This window comes from Schistocerca nitens, chromosome 5 (assembly GCF_023898315.1).
Source record: "Schistocerca nitens isolate TAMUIC-IGC-003100 chromosome 5, iqSchNite1.1, whole genome shotgun sequence".
Taxonomy (NCBI): domain Eukaryota; kingdom Metazoa; phylum Arthropoda; class Insecta; order Orthoptera; family Acrididae; genus Schistocerca; species Schistocerca nitens.
In genome coordinates, this window is record NC_064618.1 from 686,384,938 (window position 1) to 686,405,410 (window position 20,473).

The 20,473-nt window shown below is 38.0% G+C and overlaps 1 protein-coding gene across 1 annotated transcript in view; it reads left to right on the plus strand.

The window, feature by feature from the left end:
* LOC126260657 (centromere-associated protein E-like) overlaps positions 1-20,473 on the plus strand; it is a 577,712-nt gene that overhangs the window by 6,249 nt on the left and 550,990 nt on the right. Inside the window, exon 3 of the mRNA XM_049957993.1 lies at positions 14,647-14,831. Within this exon, the coding sequence (XP_049813950.1) occupies positions 14,647-14,831 (185 nt within the window). The remainder of the gene's footprint in view (positions 1-14,646; positions 14,832-20,473) is intronic.

Genomic DNA, 20,473 nt, shown 5'->3' on the forward strand with positions numbered 1-20,473 from the left:
ATCAGGAAACTCACAGACAAACAAAACAGACTGCAAGTGAGAATCAACAAACAGACAATAAGAAGGGTGGTTTCCAATGAAGAAAGAAGGATGAGATCCGAGAGAATGAAGAGGTACTGGGCTGACAGGAAACTGAAAAATTCTTTGTATAAAGTTGGCTAGAGTGGTCCAATAAGGGCCATAAACTCTAAATAATAATAATAATAGCATCACTAGAGGTGCACTGATGTGCTAGTCAAAATGATTTGTCAATTAAAAATTTACAATGAAAACTACTGTCAAAAACCATTAATAATAAATGTACAAAAGTGTGATACATGGTTATAAGAAGGAAAAAGATACCGGAATAATATAAGGTAAGTATGGCACATTAATCCACATTGTTGTTCTGTGCTGGTTTCATTGACAGAGGTGTTCCTGTTTTTAAGTTACGGTAGTTGTTAGATTATTAAAATTTCAGTGGCTCAAAATGCATTTCAAAACACGTGCTAAGCTTACCATATGCTGTTGCCTGTTTGTATGTTAAAATTATTTCGTGTGTCAGAATCATATAATGTCGCTGTTGCTGTCTGACTAATTTTCTTTACCAAGCAGTTTCAAGAATGCTTGGAGGCATAATACTCTCAAAGAGCACCAACAAAGGGATTTATGGTCTGTTTCTCTATCCTTCCTGTCTAGGCACAATTTTGGATGTCAACTTGGGCCATACTTTCAGATAATTTTGAACTGGTAGTCAAGAATGAATTCTCCCAAGAAAGCATATAGACCAGTAAAACATTTGTCATTTCAGTTCACACTTAACAACCTTTGTAAGGAGGCTACTGCACTGGGGGATTTTGCAGTGTTTTGTACCTCTTTCACTCCTGCAATTCCTGTCCAGCGCCTGCTATTCAACATCAGGTTTTAAACTCTTTATATGAAAGATGAGTGCATTTATTTCCATGACTCAAGGTGCATTGACCGTCTGCCAAAATTGCGAATGAGGCAATCAGATCAGACCGTGAAGGATTTAGTGAGTTTTCTAATTCTTGGTATTTTGTAACAGGCTTTACCACAAGTTCAAAACTAATAACAAGGTTCGCATAGGCACTCAATGTCCTAAAATGTCTTAATCGTGGCTCATGGAATGTGTAAAGAGCATGTCTGCCCCATTTGTATAAGGCTTTAATTTGGATGTAAGGTGAGAAGATCAGCAATATATATATCTCTGTAGGTCACTGACACTGTCCATTTTTTAGAGCATAAAACAAGCCTCTGTGCTTGAAAGGCCAGTTTCATAGAAAGCCTGTGTACTGTGGTTGCTGATTTAGCATCAGCTACTCACAGTGTAACAGGTATTCCAGCTCAGAGCGCACTGGCATTCCAACTGATTGTCCATGCAACTGCAGAAATGGCTGTCATTAAGAGATTATATGCTACAAACTATTTGATATCTGTGCAAAGCAAGATGATGTGGATCTTGATAGGGACCATATTTCAATCATTATCCGGGATGACAATGGCTTTCAATATGGTTGCTGATGAGGCCCAAAATTATTTTGGATTTAGCATGGTAGATGTTATTATTTATTTGAAATATGTTACTTTAAATATTTCAAAACAGCACTGAGTTGTTATACATTAATCATTACTGTTCGATCTAATCAGAAGGACAATGCTGGCTGCTGTTTTGTTTGCCTCCCCATTACGTGAAGATATAATCATTGAATGAATTCAACATTTACCGTGCAAATGTATGTGTGATCTTGAGGGCACAGAAGCAGTTAAGATATATTTAATCGAAATATCCACGGGTGTACTGCCGGTCTAGTGTCCAACGGGCACAATATTTCGGTGATCATACATGTCGCCATCATCAGGTGAACTGACGGACTGAGCTCCTGTGAACGTGCCGGCACGGAGATCCGTATGCTATGGCTGTTCAGAGGGAACTGGGTTCGGTCGTGGCGGCAGCCGATTTAAATACCCTCCGCCCGCGGCGCGCTCCCTCCGCTTTCCGCGCCCCGCGCCACAGTCGCGTGGTGGAACAGATTGCGACGGTGTCTGAGATGACGTTGGTGTGATCGCTCTGTCCGCCGTGGTTGTCACAACTATACGTTTGCTCGATTTACTCTTGATCAAGAGTAAATTGAGCAAACATATAGTTGTGACGACCACGGTGGACAGAGCGATGACACCGACGTCATCTCAGATGCCGTCGCAATCTGTTCCACCGCGCGACCGGGGCACGGACAGCGGAGGGAGCGCGACGCGGGTGGAGGGTATTTAAATCGGTCGCCGCCGCGACCGAACCCAGTTCCTCCTGAGCAGCCATAGCATACGGATCTCCGTGCCAGCACGTTCACAGGAGCTCAGTCCGTCAGTTTACCTGATGATGGCAACATGTATGATCGCCGAAATATAGTGACCGTTGGACACTGTAGACCGGCAGTACACCCATGGATATTTTGATTATCAAATACGCCGGGAGAAACTCAAGAATCACAAGATATATTTACTCTCCAAAATTCCATCCTGACTCCTTAATTACACTGCAAGTCATGCTGTGGAGAGCTTGTTTTAAATTGTCTTGAAGATTCTCCGTCACCTAGGGAAGGAGGTAATATTTTGCAAATGCTAGCATACGTGGTGACTTGGCTACTGAATAGCAGATGTTACAATCAAAGGGACATCTACAGTATCTGTATGGTGTGCCATGCCCTTATAATAGTGTCCTTGCTTTTGAAGCATAGGACCGTCTGCCACCGAGAAAGTGAGTTGCTGGAAGTGATGGACTACAAGATACAGGCAGTTAAATCAGTTATCTGGTGAAGCTGCTAAGCTGTCATGAAATTCTAATTATTTGCCTAATAGTTCTTTTCATGTCAGAGGCATCAGATTACAAATCAAAAGAGAGAGAAAGGGAATGTGAGTTATGGAGAAAGAATGGACTGATACACTTACAGCACACAACAAAAAGAAGGCAAGTAAATGTATACAAAAGAAAGTAGGTTAATTCAATGCTGAAGTTGGTGACACTACTAGCATTAGAAGGTGCTACCTGAGGCCCATGAGGCTGTACTGAGTGGGCAATGAAGGCAAGGTGTCAGGACTTCACCAGAATTCCACGTGTTAGATAGAACAGGGTATCCAGGTTGGTTTTTGGTCTTATTATTCTTGTCCATTGTTTGTTTAATACGAGGGTGGTTCAGAAAGTAACCTCCGATTGGTCACAGTGCGGGTTGTGGGGGGAGTAGCAACGCCATCTGTGCGTTCACGCACTCAACAGGTCAGTCGGCATCAAGCCGTGGTCGAGTGAACATCGTACCTGCGCTAGTTTAGTTTTTGTGGGAGTTTGAAATGTGTGCTGCAATAGAAAACCCCGCCAAATGTGAAGTGCGTGCTGTCATAAGGTTTTTTACAGCCAAAGGATATTCTGCAGCAGCTATTCATCGTGAGCTTTGTGCCGTGTACGGACCAAGAGTTATGAGTGAAGGAGTTGTCCGTGAATGGGTACGTTTATTTAAAAGTGGACGAGAAAATAAAAGTGGACGAGAAAACGTTCATGATGAAGAGAGGAGTGGTAGACCATCATTGGTGTCTGACGAACTCGTTCAGACAGTTGATGCAAAAGTTCGTGAAAATCGACGTTTCTCAATGTCGGAATTGTCTACTGGTTTTCCACAGATTTCTAAGACTCTCTTGTACGAGATAGTGACAGCAAGATTGGGTTACCGTAAGTTCTGTGGACGATGGGTGCCCAAAATTCTTACCGACCACAACAAAACTCAAAGAATGGCCTCTGCATTAGACTTTCTGTCACGTTATGAGGACGAAGGAGAACCATTGTTAAACAGAATCGTGACCGGTGACGAAACCTGGATTAAGTACGTGAACCCTGTGACAAAAGAACAATCAAAGATGTGGGCACATTCAAATTCACCTACCAAACCAAGAAAAGCCTCGCAAGATTTTTCTGCCAGAAAACTGATGGCAACGGTGTTTTGGGATGAAAGGGGTGTTGTTGGTTGAATTCATGGAACGTGGTACGACCATTAATCAAGACGTGTACTGTGAAACAATAAAAAAGTTACGACGGGCTATACAGAACAAACGCCGTGGTATGCTGACTTCCGGTATCGTTTTTTTGCACGATAACGCCCGTCCTCACTCTGCTCGCAGAACAACGGCCCTTCTTGAGTCCTTCAAGTGGGACGTTATCAACCATCCACCTTACAGCCCAGACCTGGCGCCAAGTGATTATCACCTCTTCATGCATTTGAAGAAATGGCTCGGGTCACAGCGGTTTGATGACGACGAAGAGCTCAAAGATGCGGTCACAGGCTGGCTCCAGGCACAAGCGGGTGATTTTTATGCAGAAGGAATTTCAAAGCTTGTGAAGAGATACGATAAGTGCCTCAATCACTATGGAGACTATGTAGAAAAATAGTGCAAAGATGTAGTTGTAAGATGTATATATTAAAATATTTTTATTTAACTTGGTGTATTTTTTTAAATCAACCGGAGGTTACTTTCTGAACGGCCCTCGTAATATGCAGACTTCCCAGTGTTTATGCTGGCCAGGATCTACCTAGTTCTTCTGATAATTCATTCGTAATGGTCTTCTGAAATTGACCACATCTCGACTTTAGGCTGAATTTGGTGTTAGTGGTTGTTCTGTGAGGAAGCTATTCACTTTATGCGGGTGACACCTATTGTATTTGCCAAATGCAGGTGGTAACCCTGACCAAATGCGCATTGTCTGCTATGCATACTTGTGTCACTGAATAAGGGGGAATGGGGCAGTTAGTATGCCACAGAGTAGTGGAAATCCTTATCTGAACTGGTACTGTCACAGAGGCTCATCAGGCAATGTGAAGGAACAATAACGACTGCCTGAGAGGCACAGTATTCTCCGATGGGTGAGACAGTGGAGTGCCACTGATGGTACTCTGTACCGGCAGTCACCAGCTTGGGTTAGAGGTGCTCAAACATGTGAGAACCTGGAACAAATGTACAGGATAAATTCTAGTGTCAATTTCCACTTGTTGACGTTGAGCAAAGATGTCATACCTGAGACAAAGACACTACATAAAGCCAGACTATGAAAGCAACAGATCATACTTGTAAACAAACAAATGTAGTGTGGGATAAAATTACAATAAAATTTCAGGTGATTACATACTTAGATACAAATTATGCCTAAACAAATTGAAGATTATGAAAATAAATAAGAACAAGAATGAAACAAATATTTGTTTAATTAGAATTATTATTGTAATTGATGTTAGTAAAGAAATTCAGAGGATCATTAAATTGCACTACAATATAGCACATGTTGAAATTTTACTATTATAAAACAGCATTAATTTTAATATTAATTATTGAATCAATTGGGAGAAGCACAGGAAAGCTGGGGTTTTTAATGGCGAGAAACTAAAGTAAAACAGAATAATGGAAAAATGAAGTGAATGAAATATGAAACAGTAGCATGAAATGTGGAGAAACTAACAAACTAAATCCTAAAAGAAAAGAAAGTTCACATGTTATGAAAGCCCACAAAAAGTAACAAATATTGGAATCGATAACGAGAATTAACCTGTGCAGGTAAATTGCAGTAACCGATTCATATGTAAATGATTCATGTGGGAATTGTGTTCATTGAAATGAAAGAAGCACCGAAAGAAGCAATGGCAATGCTGAAACGAACCACTGTGAAAACATGTTGTAAAAATGCAGAACTTGCATACCTTAGAATTGACGAAAGAATTCACCTATATAGAACAAATCTATCAATATGTCTCAATTATTGTCCAAAGTAGTACAGGAAACACTTCCGAAAATGAAAATCTTTAAAAACATCACTGCACACCCCAAATATGAAAATCCAAAAATGAAAAATCCTGAAACCAGTAACTAGACTTCATGTAATTCACACCAGCTGCAGTAGTTTAAAAATAACAAACTGTAGAATTTGTACCTCAGGAATGAAAGTAAAATTGACAGAAATATAGTGAAAACATCAATTGGAAAAAAGAAAAATAGGCTGCATATAATAAAGTAAGTTACCGCATATGAACTTCCAGAGAAATGAAAGATTGAGGCTGACAGGAACAACAAAATAAGGAGATAACAAGCAATAAGAATGCTAAGAAGTCAAGCTATAACAAAATATAGAAAAACCAAAAAATTAATCAAAAAATTAATAAGAAACACCAAATACTAGGCATGAATGAAGTACCACCCAAATCAATTCTACTCCGCTACGCTCCCTCCACCTGACTGCAAAATTTTAAAGTAAAAACCACAAAGAATATTACAAACTAAACACAGAAACATACATGGACAAGAAACAACAATGAACCCCTCGCCCCACCATTGTACCCAAAAAGTATTAAAAACCTCTGTCCAGAGAAACCGAAAAAGCCCCAAACCCACAGGCCATAGTAACAGAAAAAAGACCATAAAGCAAGGAAAAAATATGAAAACCTCCTGCAGATAACTAATGAAACGAAACTTGTTCATTTTGCGTACTATTCTCATAAAGGCTAGAAATACTCGGTAACGTTTTGGAGTATTCTTCCTCCCACAGTATTCGTCCAAATGGCCTTGCAACACTGAAATCCTTCTCTTTTTTCTGCCAACAACAGATTTAGCACCCCCCCCACCCCCCTCATTCCAATACCCTTTAATTGTATTTGTACATCCCCTCAATGTATAATCTTTAAACTGAATGTTATGATTTACAAAGAAATGATAACCCCCTTTGACCCGACCACTTGTAGGAAGCAATCCCATCTGACATCGCTGTTGAACCTTCTTCCATATATTCTTCAGTCAAAGATGTTAATGCTTCTTTGGTATGACTTGGAACCACCCTAAATACAACATCAGTGCATTGTGCATTCCACCCCCCCCCCCCCCCCCCGCCCCCTCCCTCAGAAATTACTATTCCAAAAACCCAAATCCTGACCACCTCATGCTCTCTTTCCTCCTCTCTCTTACCAAAATGTGATACGTCTACTCCAGCTATAACCTCCCCTCCTCCAGTGATCTCCTGGACTTTATAAATGTCCGGCAAACTTTTCTACAGAATGAAAACCAATTGACTACATGCAACATGCAACCCCTGTTTCACGCATGCATTTAGCAGAATATTCATAAGAAAAATAGCAAATTAACATAATTATAACTTCTAAATTCAGCATTGATCTTTTGAACCAAGTCTCTCTGTGGATAGACCTCCATATATTATTTCTTCTACGTCCCACATGTATTCATCAGATGTTCTTGAAGCCAGAATATTTGTCAACACCATGTAATTTCCACAAATATTACATTTGCAGAATTCTGCAATAGCTCCCAATGGTTGTAAAAATCTAATAGTGGATTTGTCTAGAGCCACATGTGCCTGTCAACTTAAACTGAAGTAGGGCTCCTTTATAATTGTAACAGTATATAGGTCCCCTTCAGGAAACTTTCATTTATTCCTGGAAAACTTGAATGCCTTGTTGTGCTGTCTGTCAGATAGGGGAAAGCAAATTATTATTTGTGGAGACTTCAATGTTGGTTGGTTGGTTGGTTTGGGGAAGGAGACCAGACAGCGAGGTCATCGGTCTCATCAGATTAGGCAAGGATGGGGATGGAAGTCGGCCGTGCCCTTTCAAAGGAACCATCCCGGCATTTGCCTGGAGCGATTTAGGGAAATCACGGAAAACCTAAATCAGGATGGCCGGACGCGGGATTGAACCGTCATCCTTCCGGATGCGAGTCCAGTGTCTAACCACTGCGCCACCTCGCTTCAATGTTGATTCACTGAAAGAGTGTAATGGGAAGAATGACCTGGAAGCCTTGCTCTTTTCTTTCAATTTGGCATCTGTCATTAAGTAGTAAAGGACAGCAGCTCATTGATAGATAACACTTTTATAGACCAAGATAGGTTTAAAAACATAAATTCTTGTCCTGTTGAGGATGGCCTTTCTGATCCTGGTGCTCAGCTAGTTACAGTATATGACATAGCTCCATTTAGTAATTCAAAACTATCCTCCAAAGTTGTGCTTTCAATTAATAACTCAACAATTAGAAATTTTAGAGAAAATCTTCAGCAGTTGGACTGGGATGAGGTGTACAAGGAACCCAGTGCCAATTTAAAATATACCGTATTTACTCGAATCTAAGCCGCACTCAAATCTAAGCCGCACCTGAAAAATGAGACTCGAAATAAAGGAAAAAAAAATTCCCTAATCTAAGCCGCACCTTAAATTTGAGACTCGAAATTCAAGGGGAGAGAAAAGTTTTAGGCCGCACCTCCAAATCGAATCAAAGTTGGTCCATTGTAATATGAGACACAATTTAGGTTGAATGAATGACGATACAGCTGTAGTGGTTTGGTTCGAGTCGTAAGCTTAGCAGTTAAGCTTTACCAGGTAGCCATTGCTGTGCGCCAGGCGCTCCGTCCGTATTTATACGGGTACCCTTACTTTTTCCCTTGCTTCGTCTGGTTTGAATCTATTGCTTATTTTGCTTCGATCTGATAAGTGCCGTATTCTTTGTTATAGGTGTTTACGCCTCTCTAAGCTGAAAATGCATTACTGTACTGTGTCATGCATTGTTTGTCGCATTCTGATAGTGCGTGTTTACGGTCTGTCGCCGCTCGCGGCATGGCTTGCTTTTGTGCGCGCTACTGCCGCTAACAATTAAAAAAAAAAAAAAAAAGAGAGAGAGGAATCGCCTCATTAGCGAAACAATGGCAAGAGACTACTATTTGTTGTTATTTACACTGCTACTTTCTTTGATAATGATCAACAAGAACCAAATAATAGACTGCGTATGATAGAACATGTTCTGAACGAGAGTTAGGCGAAAGTTTTTCTCCGTTTGAAAATCTTTGCGGCCGCTTCTTTAGTACATAAAATTCTGCACAGAAATTAGAGTCATCTTAGAGTTGAAAATCTAGTCAGCTGCCGTGTTTCACTTCTGACTGTATCAGTTAATACGAATATAAACATGACACGATACGTATATTCTTCTGCGTTTGCTGTTGTCTCACTCTAGTTTCGTAGTTTATTAGGCAGGCAGGATTTAAATGAGATAGCAGCAAACACGAAAGAAAACATGGCAAAATGTTTATATTCGTATTGTTCTTATGGTGAAGAGAATACTGCATGTGATTCACAATTCATACAAGTTCCTATTAGCAACCATCTCTTGTCACAGGTAGGAAAAATTTCAGAACGTAGAGTTGCCCATATTGACAAACATCCCAAACAGTCTTGCCAGTCGTATTTTCGTAGTACATTGAAATTCTGCTACATTCGAAGATGAACAATACGGAGTAATGTATGAAAATGCATGGGTCGAAACTCGGGGCGGAGAACAAAAGGTCGTCTTCCACCTTTTTTTTTAATTTATTTACTGACGCATAGGTTTTGGCGCAAGTATTTATCTTTGTGCCTACAAACCATGCCTGTGTAGCGCTACGTATATTCGACGGCAGTTCGTTGTGGCGGCACCTACCAACATTTTTCAAAACTTCCGCTAGCTTTGCACTCGATTCTAAGCCGCTGGCGGTTTTTTGGATTACAAAAACCGGAAAAAAAGTGCGGCTTAAATTCGAGTAAATACGGTAACTTATTTCATGATAAACTTGTAAGAGAATTTGAAAAATGTTTCCCCAAGAAAGTAGTTAAATCTAATTATAAAAAACTGTGCAAAAAACCTTGGCTTACTACAGGAATAAAAATATCTTGTAACCACAAAAGGGAACTGTATCTAACAACAAGAAAGAGTAATGATCCATAAACAGCCAAATATTATAAAAACTACTGTGCTACATTAAGAAAGGTGATTAAAAAGTCCAGAAGCATGTGGCATCATGTCTGAGATTAATACCTCTGATAACAAAAGCAAAACAATTTGGAATATTATTACAAGGGAGACAGGGCAACCACGAGTACAGGATGACAGCATTACCATCAAAGCGAATGGAAACTTGACAAACAACGGAAGTCGTAAACATTTTGAATAATCATTTTTTAAATGTTGTAGAGAAAATAGGATCTAAATGTTCATTAGAAGAAGCAAGGCAATTAATGGAAGAGGCCTTACCCACACCATCTGATACAATTGAAATTCCACCCACCTCTCCTTCTGAAATTAGGAAGATAATAAACTCTCTCAAGAATAAAAGCTCACATGGAATTGATGGCATTTCCAGCAGGATAATTAAAGCTTGTTCCCAAGAAATAAATGGGATTCTTAGCCACATATGTAATAGCTCTCTGAAGCAGGGTATTTTCCCAGATAGACTGAAGTATGTCATTGTTAAACCACTGCATAAAGAAGGGGATGCGTCTGATGTCAACAACTACCGCCCAGTCTCTCTTCTGACTGCCTTATCCAAAATTCTTTAAAAAGTAATGTATTGTAGAGTAGCTTCACACCTTTGTAAAAATAAGGTTTTAACAAAATGTCGGTTTGGTTTCCAGAAGGGTTTTTCAACGGAAAATGCTGTATATACTTTCACTAATGAAATATTAAATGCTCTGAGTAACCGGAAATCACCCGTTGGGATTTTTTGTGATCTCTGAAAGGCTTTTGATTGTGTAAATCATCGAATACTTCTAGATAAGCTCAAGTACTGCGGTATGAATGGGACAGTTCCGTAATTTGGCGCCAAAATTGAAGTAATAAAAAGAAAGTACTGTATTTCGAAACCCAATCAATTTTTGTGAACATTTTTTGTCTGCATTGTACTTCCTTATATAGTGTGCTATTCTTTTCCGATTTTGATTAGTTTATTTACTTATGGAATGTATTTCGTGTGAAATTTTAAAAATTAGTTTCTCATGACTGATGAGTGCACTGTTATCCCAAACAACAGCAACATCATCTTCATCAATGCTCTCGAAAGGAACAGTGAACGTACTTCTCAAGTCAGATATTTTCAGAATCGCCACATAGACCAGTGATTCCTCTCCTCACTTCTCCTTTTTCCTCTGTGTTATTTTGAATTTATAATGGGAGGAATAATACCTTGACTGCCCAGACATCTCTTATGGTTCTGACTGGTGGGCTTCATATGTGTGGGCAGGTACCATATAATCCCCTAATCTATCTAAATCCCAGTTTCTCCCAAGACCTCTTTTTAGTTTCTGTTACTGATCTGTCACATTCTTGCAGACCAGTATTTATCCAGGAATGCAGTTTCAGGTTCCACACATATAATGTCTTCTGTGTCTTGTTGCTTTGTCCGTTCATATGACATGTTATATGAGAATTATTTCTATATATGTCCATGTTTGTGGCAGTATTGCCTGTAATAATTCTTATAGATGCTATCAAGTGGCATATCCACAAAAGCATGTTTGATTAGGTTCTCCACCCAAGCTTTGCCATGCACACGCCTGTCACTGGCGTGTGCTTGGTAAAATCCAGCATGCTTAGCACAACCTTGATTCTTGTCTTTCTGGCTGTGTGTTTGTTTGGCACAGTAGACATGATTAGAACAGTGCTGTCACCTCTATTCTTAACTAGCCTCATTATCTTTATTATTTACACCATCATCTCCACTTATGTGGTAGTCACTTCTTGCAATTTGGAGCCTAAATTTACGATCTTTGCTTTTGGCTTTACACAAGTGCTAACCACCTTGACTAGGGTCCCTCTGAATTCCTGTTTATCACTGTCTTGAACTCTACATTGTCAAGTAATTTGGAACACATCTTAATTTGCTTGCACTTGAAATTTGCAAGATCTTGTTCCACTCTTTCAATGGTGGTTTTGTGTTTTTTGAAAATTTCTTTAGTAGTGTCTTGATCTTCTTGCAGTTACTTTTTTGTATTTTCTTGAGCATCCTTCAGTTGCTTAGCAACATTTTTTTAGTATTTTCCTGAACACTCAGAATGCTTTTCTGGACATATTTCAGTTGTTTGACAACCTTTTCCCCATCCTTTTCCTGACCAATCCACATCCTTTTGTGATTCTCTAAGAGCTGTTGTACAATACTGAGGACATTTTCTGATACTTACTTACTCATTTCTAGTGTCTCTCACTTTCTACTGATTTGCAGTTGTGGTGTCAATACATTTTGATCCGCTATGTCTAAAATGCAACTCATGCCAAAATTATAATCAGTATTGCTGTATTTCACATATCCTGATCCTTTAATTCTACCTCTTTCATTTCCATTATTTTACATAATTTATCACCAATGTTGTTAGTGATATTCATTTGGTCAGTCATATTGAGCAGCATAAATGTGAAGAAAAATTAAAATTTCTTCCAATGCACAAAATTTTTTACTTGATGAAGTCTCAATCTACCAAAGTACTTGGGTTTGAAACATATATGGTGTTCAGCGACTAAGCAATATAAAGAAATTACTGTGTCCTGAGGCAAGTTTTTTATGTAATATTTACTTGTTAAGCTGGTGGTGTTTGTCTGACCTGTTTTTGTAACTGAACTGCTGTTTAAAAGTGTAGGCCCTACTCCTCTTCTTGCTTGAGTTAATCCAAATGATGATGAACACTGTTCACATAACTCATACACCCTGACAGTTTGCAGTCAGTACTAGTCATCTAGTCATTATCGATTGTCATGTAATTATTACTGTTCATTGTCGTCTTCACATTTCACATCCAAAAACTACACCATGTTATCAGGTGAAAAATGTAACCCCACCCTACTATTTTTCCATATAAATTGACACTCAGAGCCATGATGTAGGGGTTACATCAGAATGAGGGGTGGGAAGGGGTTATTATCGTATACTTTTCATCCAGCCTGTGGTTTGCTTCCTCCAGTGGGAACTATTGTTTGTAAAAGGTGAGGTAAATTGTGCCTTTTTTTAGTTTTGTTTATTGTAATTCACAAAATGAAGTTAGTAAATCACCCTATTTTAACTGCATGTAGTTTGAAGCATGGTTCTTGCTCATATTAGCTACTTAGATCAGTTCTCACAAAGTTTGTGATGCTAACCTTTACAGGAATTCCCCGTTAACAAATTCACCATCACAAAGTAACCAGTATTCTTGAAAATTACTACCAATCGCTTCACAGTCCTCAACACTAAAATAATTCAGTAAAAGCATTTATGCCAGCTAATTATTATTGGAGTGCAGACAGACACGTGTCAGCCCTCACAGAAACATGAAACAGACTGTTTATGACCCCTTGACAGTAATTGTTACCATCCACTATTCTAGAAAAACAGCAGTATTTGCAGCCCTGGAAGTGAGCTGCTGATTACCGGCAAGGATATTGTTAATGCTACCCTTAAAACTTGCGGAAAAGCTATGTTAGTCACTTTTGACCTTTGTAACACTGGTATGTCAAACAGTAACCTTACTTAAAGTACTAGTTTCATACTGTAACCAGAAACGTGTGCACACGGAGTTATGAAAAAAGTCTCCTTAAAAAAAAAAAAAAAAAAAAAAACAGCATTGGGCTAGGAAAATTTGTGTTATTTAATAAATAAAAAAAAATGTTATTTCATTTTTCATCTTGTAGTGAATGATTCTTAAATTGTTTCTGCCCAAAATCTGCGGTTTATGAGTAGCCTAAGAGGTCTCAGTTGCTCTTCGGGTGACAGAAATTTGTGTGTGAGAAGTTTTCAAACAAAATGACAATTTAAAAATTACTGAGGAAATATCAACAGTAATTTATTATATGTTGTTTGATTTCTCAGAACAAGAAGGCATAATACATTTGAAGTTCGCTGTGAGTTGTTGAGCATTAATGGGCCTTCAGTAGTGAGTTGAGGAAAGGAAAGCAAAGAAGTTGCACATATTTATGTAATAGATGGTAAACAGGTATTTTCAATGATGAGAGGAGGGGCAGGTCAAGTGTTCAGGGACAAAACTCATCTCAGTGTGTGAATGTAAAGTACTAATAAACTTCTTCATGTTGACAATTTATTGTCTGCATGGAGATTGTGTGCTTTTGCTGTCTGGAAGTATATGTGATTCTGAGAGCCTAAAATATAAGGTTGTGAGATATTAATGAATGACTTCATTTCTGCATCAACAGTCTTGCCTCATTGAACACAGTGGTTTACCAAAGGTCACCAAAAATAAGCAACATTGGACATGGCCATTGTTTGGATGGGTAGCTGCTGAGTATGCAATGTGCTATTGGCTGCTGTGGATTAAATTCCAAACCTCTCCCCAGTGTCTCATGATGCGAGGGAATGTGACACTGTTGGTGGTTATCTGTCCGTTGGATCGGGACATTAATCTTGGAGCTTGGTGCTATTCCAGAGATGTAGATTGTGTGCCACCACCTGGTTTCATTTTTTCCATCATGGTCATCATCATCAAAAGCAAACATGACAGCACACTACACACACTCATTAGTCATCAACATTTATCAGGAACACTTAAACACACAACACTCACACCTGGTGAAGAAAAGGTGCAATTGTGCATGAAGGGCAGATACAACTGTACTTCATATTACTATTTTTCTCAGTTCGGCTTAGGGCATGCAATTGATGATATATGCTACAAAGCTGTATAATTTGTGCCATTGTTTAACTGTAACAATGGAGCATGTATTTTTGAAAAACCAATAATTTACTGTTATTGACGGCTGACATCTTTTGTGCTTTATATATTTCTACATTTTTGTTAACTTAATAAGTAATTTATTTGTTTATTTTTATTCAAGATAAATCTTGTGAGCATGACTCTGTCCCAAGAACAGCTTCAGACACGTGTAAGCAATCTCCAGAATGACATAAAAAATCTTTTGGAACTAATTCAGCGAGGTAAAGAGACGGGCTCTTGGGACTTGGATAATCTGTCTTTCAAGGAAGTGGTGTGGGATGATAATTTTGTTGGTACATTATCAGTGTAAGTGATCTTTTAACTCATAAATGGAAGCTTTTACTATCTAAGTTACATTTATCTTATGTTTTGTGTTATAATATTAATAAATTTAGTAATCCATAATTTTATTTTCATTGTTGATATACTGTAAATATTAATCTAAATGGTATGGCAAAAACAGTAATTTTTTCGTAATAGCATAAGCAACTTTTTAGAAGGTACCTGACTCTAAGCATGATAGCCAGATTAGGGTTTCTTTAATCTTTGTGCTTGTTTCATAGAGAGATTAATGTCAATCTTGCTCTTAACATGGAATTGACTAATAGTATCATAATCTCACATTATTACAATAACAGTTAAGTGTTATAATGTTTTATGTCAGTTTTGTTTTACACAGTACACTAGAACAAAATTCAAGACAAGAACGTGCACAACTTCTCATCTTCCTCCTCATGATTTTCAGTGAAGGATCAGTTATAACAAAATGTACACCTATAATTGAATGTGGCAATATTTTCAGAACAAATTTTGTTCTACATATTGACATGTTACAACATGCTGCTACTTTACTGTGTCTTAGTAAGCACCCAAAAAATGCGACAATTGACACAACCAAGTATAATAACTGTTATTAATTTTTCATTTACTCTATTGTTATAACTGTGACTGCTGTGTGCTTTATACTCAGCACCTTACGTAAGACTCAACTTCAGAACTTCGAGATTATTTTTTTAGTCCTTGGTGTATTCATCACTGGGCTATCACTTCACTTTTCTTTTTTAATAACATATTTATGATATGTGAAACCTTGTCAGTCTTCTAGGTAGCTAATGTTTCCATAATATTGGAACAGCTAGCTCCTACATATACCCTTTGATTTTGTGTATATTGTAACTTCATAAAAATATTGATATTTTGCTTTTTGCGTGTACACTTCTCAAGGAACAATGGGGAAACTGACGAAATAAATTCTTCATACAACTTCTTCATGTTTCGCAAACAGCACATTTTTTTTCACTTTTTGCAGTTTTATAAATTTACACATACAATATGTTGTTTGTGTGGTCCATGTTAAATCATATGACAGGCAATCTTTCAGTATGAGATTCAAATGACAATGATTGTTTTACGATTACACAGTATCTAAATAATGATCACAGGGAATGAAAAGAAAATTATTCTTCCTTTTCATGGTTGCTGGTCATTGGCCAAATGCGTTGTTATGACCTGTTCAGTGATTTGTCACATCCCGATGAGATACGTAAAGCTGTGTTGATATGAAGCACACAGAGACTAATCAGTCTGCAGTTATTTCCAAATTATAATTAGAAAAATAATGCTGAAATATGTCTTGTGAATAAATATATATCTGATTTTCAGTGAAGGATCAGTCATAACAAAATGTACACCTATAATTGAATGTGGCAATATTTTCAGAACAAATTTTGTTCTACATGTTGACATGTTACAACATGCTGCTACTTTACTGTGTCTTAGTAAGCACCCAAAAAATGCGACAATTGACACAACCAAGTATAATAACTGTTATTAATTTTTCATTTACTCTATTGTTATAACTGTGACTGCTGTGTGCTTTATACTCAGCACCTTACGTAAGACTCAACTTCAGAACTTCGAGATTATTTTTTTAGTCCTTGGTGTATTCATCACTGGGCTATCACTTCACTTTTCTTTTTTAATAACATATTTATGATATGTGAAACCTTGTCAGTCTTCTAGGTAGCTAATGTTTCCATAATATTGGAACAGCTAGCTCCTACATATACCCTTTGATTTTGTGTATATTGTAACTTCATAAAAATATTGATATGCGTTGTTATGACCTGTTCAGTGATTTGTCACATCCCGATGAGATACGTAAAGCTGTGTTGATATGAAGCACACAGAGACTAATCAGTCTGCAGTTATTTCCAAATTATAATTAGAAAAAGAATGCTGAAATATGTCTTGTGAATAAATATATATCTTTCCACCAAGGACAGCAATGTCAATGAAGATTCTGTTGTACTACATATGGCCCCTCCCCCTTTTGACCTCCTCCCCACTTGCCCGTCTTGAGCCGAGGGAAGTAGGAATTAAGATTATGCTTCAATGCTCCTTAATAAAGTACATTATCAATCCAACATAAATTAATTACAATATGCTATTCTCATGTAAGTGAAGGAGTTTTCCTTCAGGTTTAGTATGTATTACTAAATTGAACTGTACATGTTCTGTCATTATCAGTCCATGTTTGCAAATCAGTTACACCATACTTCTGCGAATAGACTTTATGTGATGGATAGTTGTTAAATTAGTTTTACTAATTACAAATGCACACAAAGTGCCAAATCATTTCGTCTGCTACAAAGTACTCTTGCTTCTTAAATAATATTACTGTTACAGTTTTAGAGTTCATTACTTTGCACAACATAATTATTTTTGAGCTCTTCCATACATTCCATTGTGCAAACCTTGACAATGACATTTTCACTATATGCTCTTACATTTCTGTGTTAATAACCACCAATGTAATTTTTGTAATATTTGTTATTCTCTATATTCTGTGGAAATATATCTTATCTAATTAGATGATCAAATAATGGTAGATCAAGGGTTCTTTTCATAATGATAAATAAGTGGAGTAACATTTTGAACAAACAATAGGTTTGCTTCAATTTTTGTCTTGAGTAGTGTGTAAGTTTGCCTGAAATCTAGCTCCATATGATTAACTTTAAATCTTTCTTGTATGGTCTTTAACACATAATTGGTACTGCAGAGACTAAATCAGAGTCGTTCACTTAAGGTGCCAATAAAACTGCCCGTCATTCAGAATTCTATGTCTAACCAGTTGCATGACAGCACTACTGTAGGACATGAAAGTTTCAGGAGAAAGTGTTGTCTTCTGCTCAGACTGTTACAGTGTTGTGTCTGCTCCATGACCTAGAGGTAAACATCACACAATGAGTGAGTGAATGAGTGAGAGAGAGAGAGAGAGAGAGAGAGAGAGAGAGAGAGAGTGTCTGTCTGTGTGTGTGTGTGTGTGTGTGTGAGAGAGAGAGAGAGAGAGAGAGAGAGAGAGAGAGAGAGAGAAAGTAAGTTCAAGTCCATTTCTTCTTTAATTTTTTAAACCACGTTTTGGTTGTTTCCTAAAAGTATGAGTCAGATGGAACCTTAAAGATAATTTGCTTCACTTTCTAACCCACCAGTAATAGCAAAACCCTCCAGAAACATATCCATGAAAGAACTTCTGGCTTTGTGAAGTCAGAACAGTTTATGCCATAGAGTTTCCTCACTGTACAGAGGCCTCCAACAACACGCAACATTAGCTCTTGCCATTGACCTCCTGATGCGAATTGGAATCTGCCCAGGTGATCAAAACATGGCACACTCCTTGCAGTTACGTAGTGGATTTTGTATACTTGAACCTTATGAATTATATTAACCATTATAATAGTATGAAAAGGGTAGATTGCTACTGACCATACAGTGGAGATGTTGAATTGCAGGCAGGCACAACAAAGAGAACTCACTGACACATGACCACTGTCTCTTGGCACTGAGGCCAGACTTAATGTCTTTTCATAATATTGTCATGGTTCTATTCTGGATATTCGATTGTTTGATTAAGCATCATAAAACGGAATCAAATGTGGAAAAAGGTCCAACTTTTGTGACATACTGTTCCTTTTGAATTTAGTCGAGGGTGAAGTCAGTGGAGACTGCTCGAAACATTTGTATCATCTGTGGGGTGAGTGTGATGTGATAATCAATGTCAGAAAAGAATTTTCTGGTGTTAAGTAAGATCACTCTGCCATGAATGATTTTGCATGTTCAGAAAGTCTCAAGAATTGACGTGTGATCTGCGACCGTTTAACCTTCGTGCAACATTTGCATTCAGTAGGCAAGGACCAAGAGTCAAGTGGAGAAGTACTGCATGGTCTAAATCAAAGGAACAGTAGTCAAAGGTGCGGTTGTTACTATGTTTTTGCTTGAATGTCACCAATTCACTCATGGAGCATTCCTATCCACTACTGTTACTGGTGACAAGTTATGATGTCTTCATGTTAACTTGCTAAGAAGAAGTTAATGCATGAGGTCTAAAAAAAGACATCTCATTGAGTAAAGGGCACTGAGAACAGATAATATGTTGTATCTGATGGCACAATGGGTGGGTTATGCGTTGAAGAGATGTGTGCATTGCGATGAGCAGTTGTTTCCAACAACTGAGATGCCTTTCAGCGTCAGAGTAGGGAAAACAATCAACAGAAAACAGCATATCATTTTCGATGGAGAGACATCTTCAGTCACAAAAGTAACTTCGGGCATACCCCAAGGGAATGTTATAGGACCATTAAATTTTACTCATGTTCTTGATGTATGTTTGCATTTTCAGTTGTTTTGAATATTTAGTTTATTGTTGACAGTCGAAAATTTTATGTTTTTTCAAATGCTTGGAAAATTTTTGCTTTTGAAAGGGATGGATCATAGAATTTACTATAAATTTTGCTTGTAAAATGGAATAAAGTGCAGCACATTATTCAAAATGTTGACTGTGGCTTTAGGTGACACTACTATGAGTAAGACAAGAGTTTACAAGTGGTATAAATGTGTCAAAGAGGGTTGAGAAGACATTGAAGATGTCTGGTCTGGACACCATAGCACATAATTACTGACAGCAGTGTTGAAAAAGTAAAGAAAGTGGTTTGGAAAATTGACAGATCACTATCAGGAAGGTTGCTGATGATTTCAGCAAAACCTTTGGCTGTCTCCAAGCAATTTTTTCAGATGTTTTGGGCATGAAACCTGTAGCAACAAAAAAATAATGTGTATACATCGCTCAGGAATTACTGAATGAAGTTGACAATGATACAATCCAGGATTTCAAAAGAAGGTTATAACAGCTGACAAAACGTGGGTATATGTGTATGACTTTGAAACCAGGGCTCAGTCACCCCACTGAAAATTGCTTAAAGAGCCAAGAACCAAAAAGATTTGATAAGTACTAGCACATGTGAATGTTGTTCTCTCCGTTTTCTTCAATTACAGTGGAACAGTGCATCATGAGTTTTTGCCTTTGGGTGTACTGTCAGTAAGTAACACTACCTGGAAGTTATGTGGTGTTTGCATGAAGCAGTCCAAAGAAAATAACCAGAATTGTGACAAAACCACTGATGGAAATTGCATTATGATAATGCTCCTGCTCACATCTCATTGTTTGTTCATGATGTTTTGGCAGAAAACAAAACTGTTTTGTTGCCTCAGGTTGTCGAACATGGCCCGAGATTAAAGAGAACCTCGGAAGGATGTAGTTTTGCCACCATTGATGAGATGAAAACAGCGTTGTTCAAGGAGCTGAACTCCAGAATGAAAAGTGAGTTCCAGAAGTGCTTCCAAGATCGGAAAAAGTGCTGGCACAAGTGTATTATGTCTGAGGAGGGTTACTTACAAGGGGACAAAGTTGATGTTGATGAAGAAATAAAAATTCTTTAAGAAAATCAAAAGCTCCCATTGCTCTTTGATAACATCTCATATAAATGACCAAATGGATAACACTGGAAGTTCCATGAGACTGTCTGTGGTAGTTGCTGTTGTATATAGAGAAGTTGCTACACTAGAAAATTGCACCAAAATGCAGAAAGATCTGCAGAGGACTGATGCTTGAT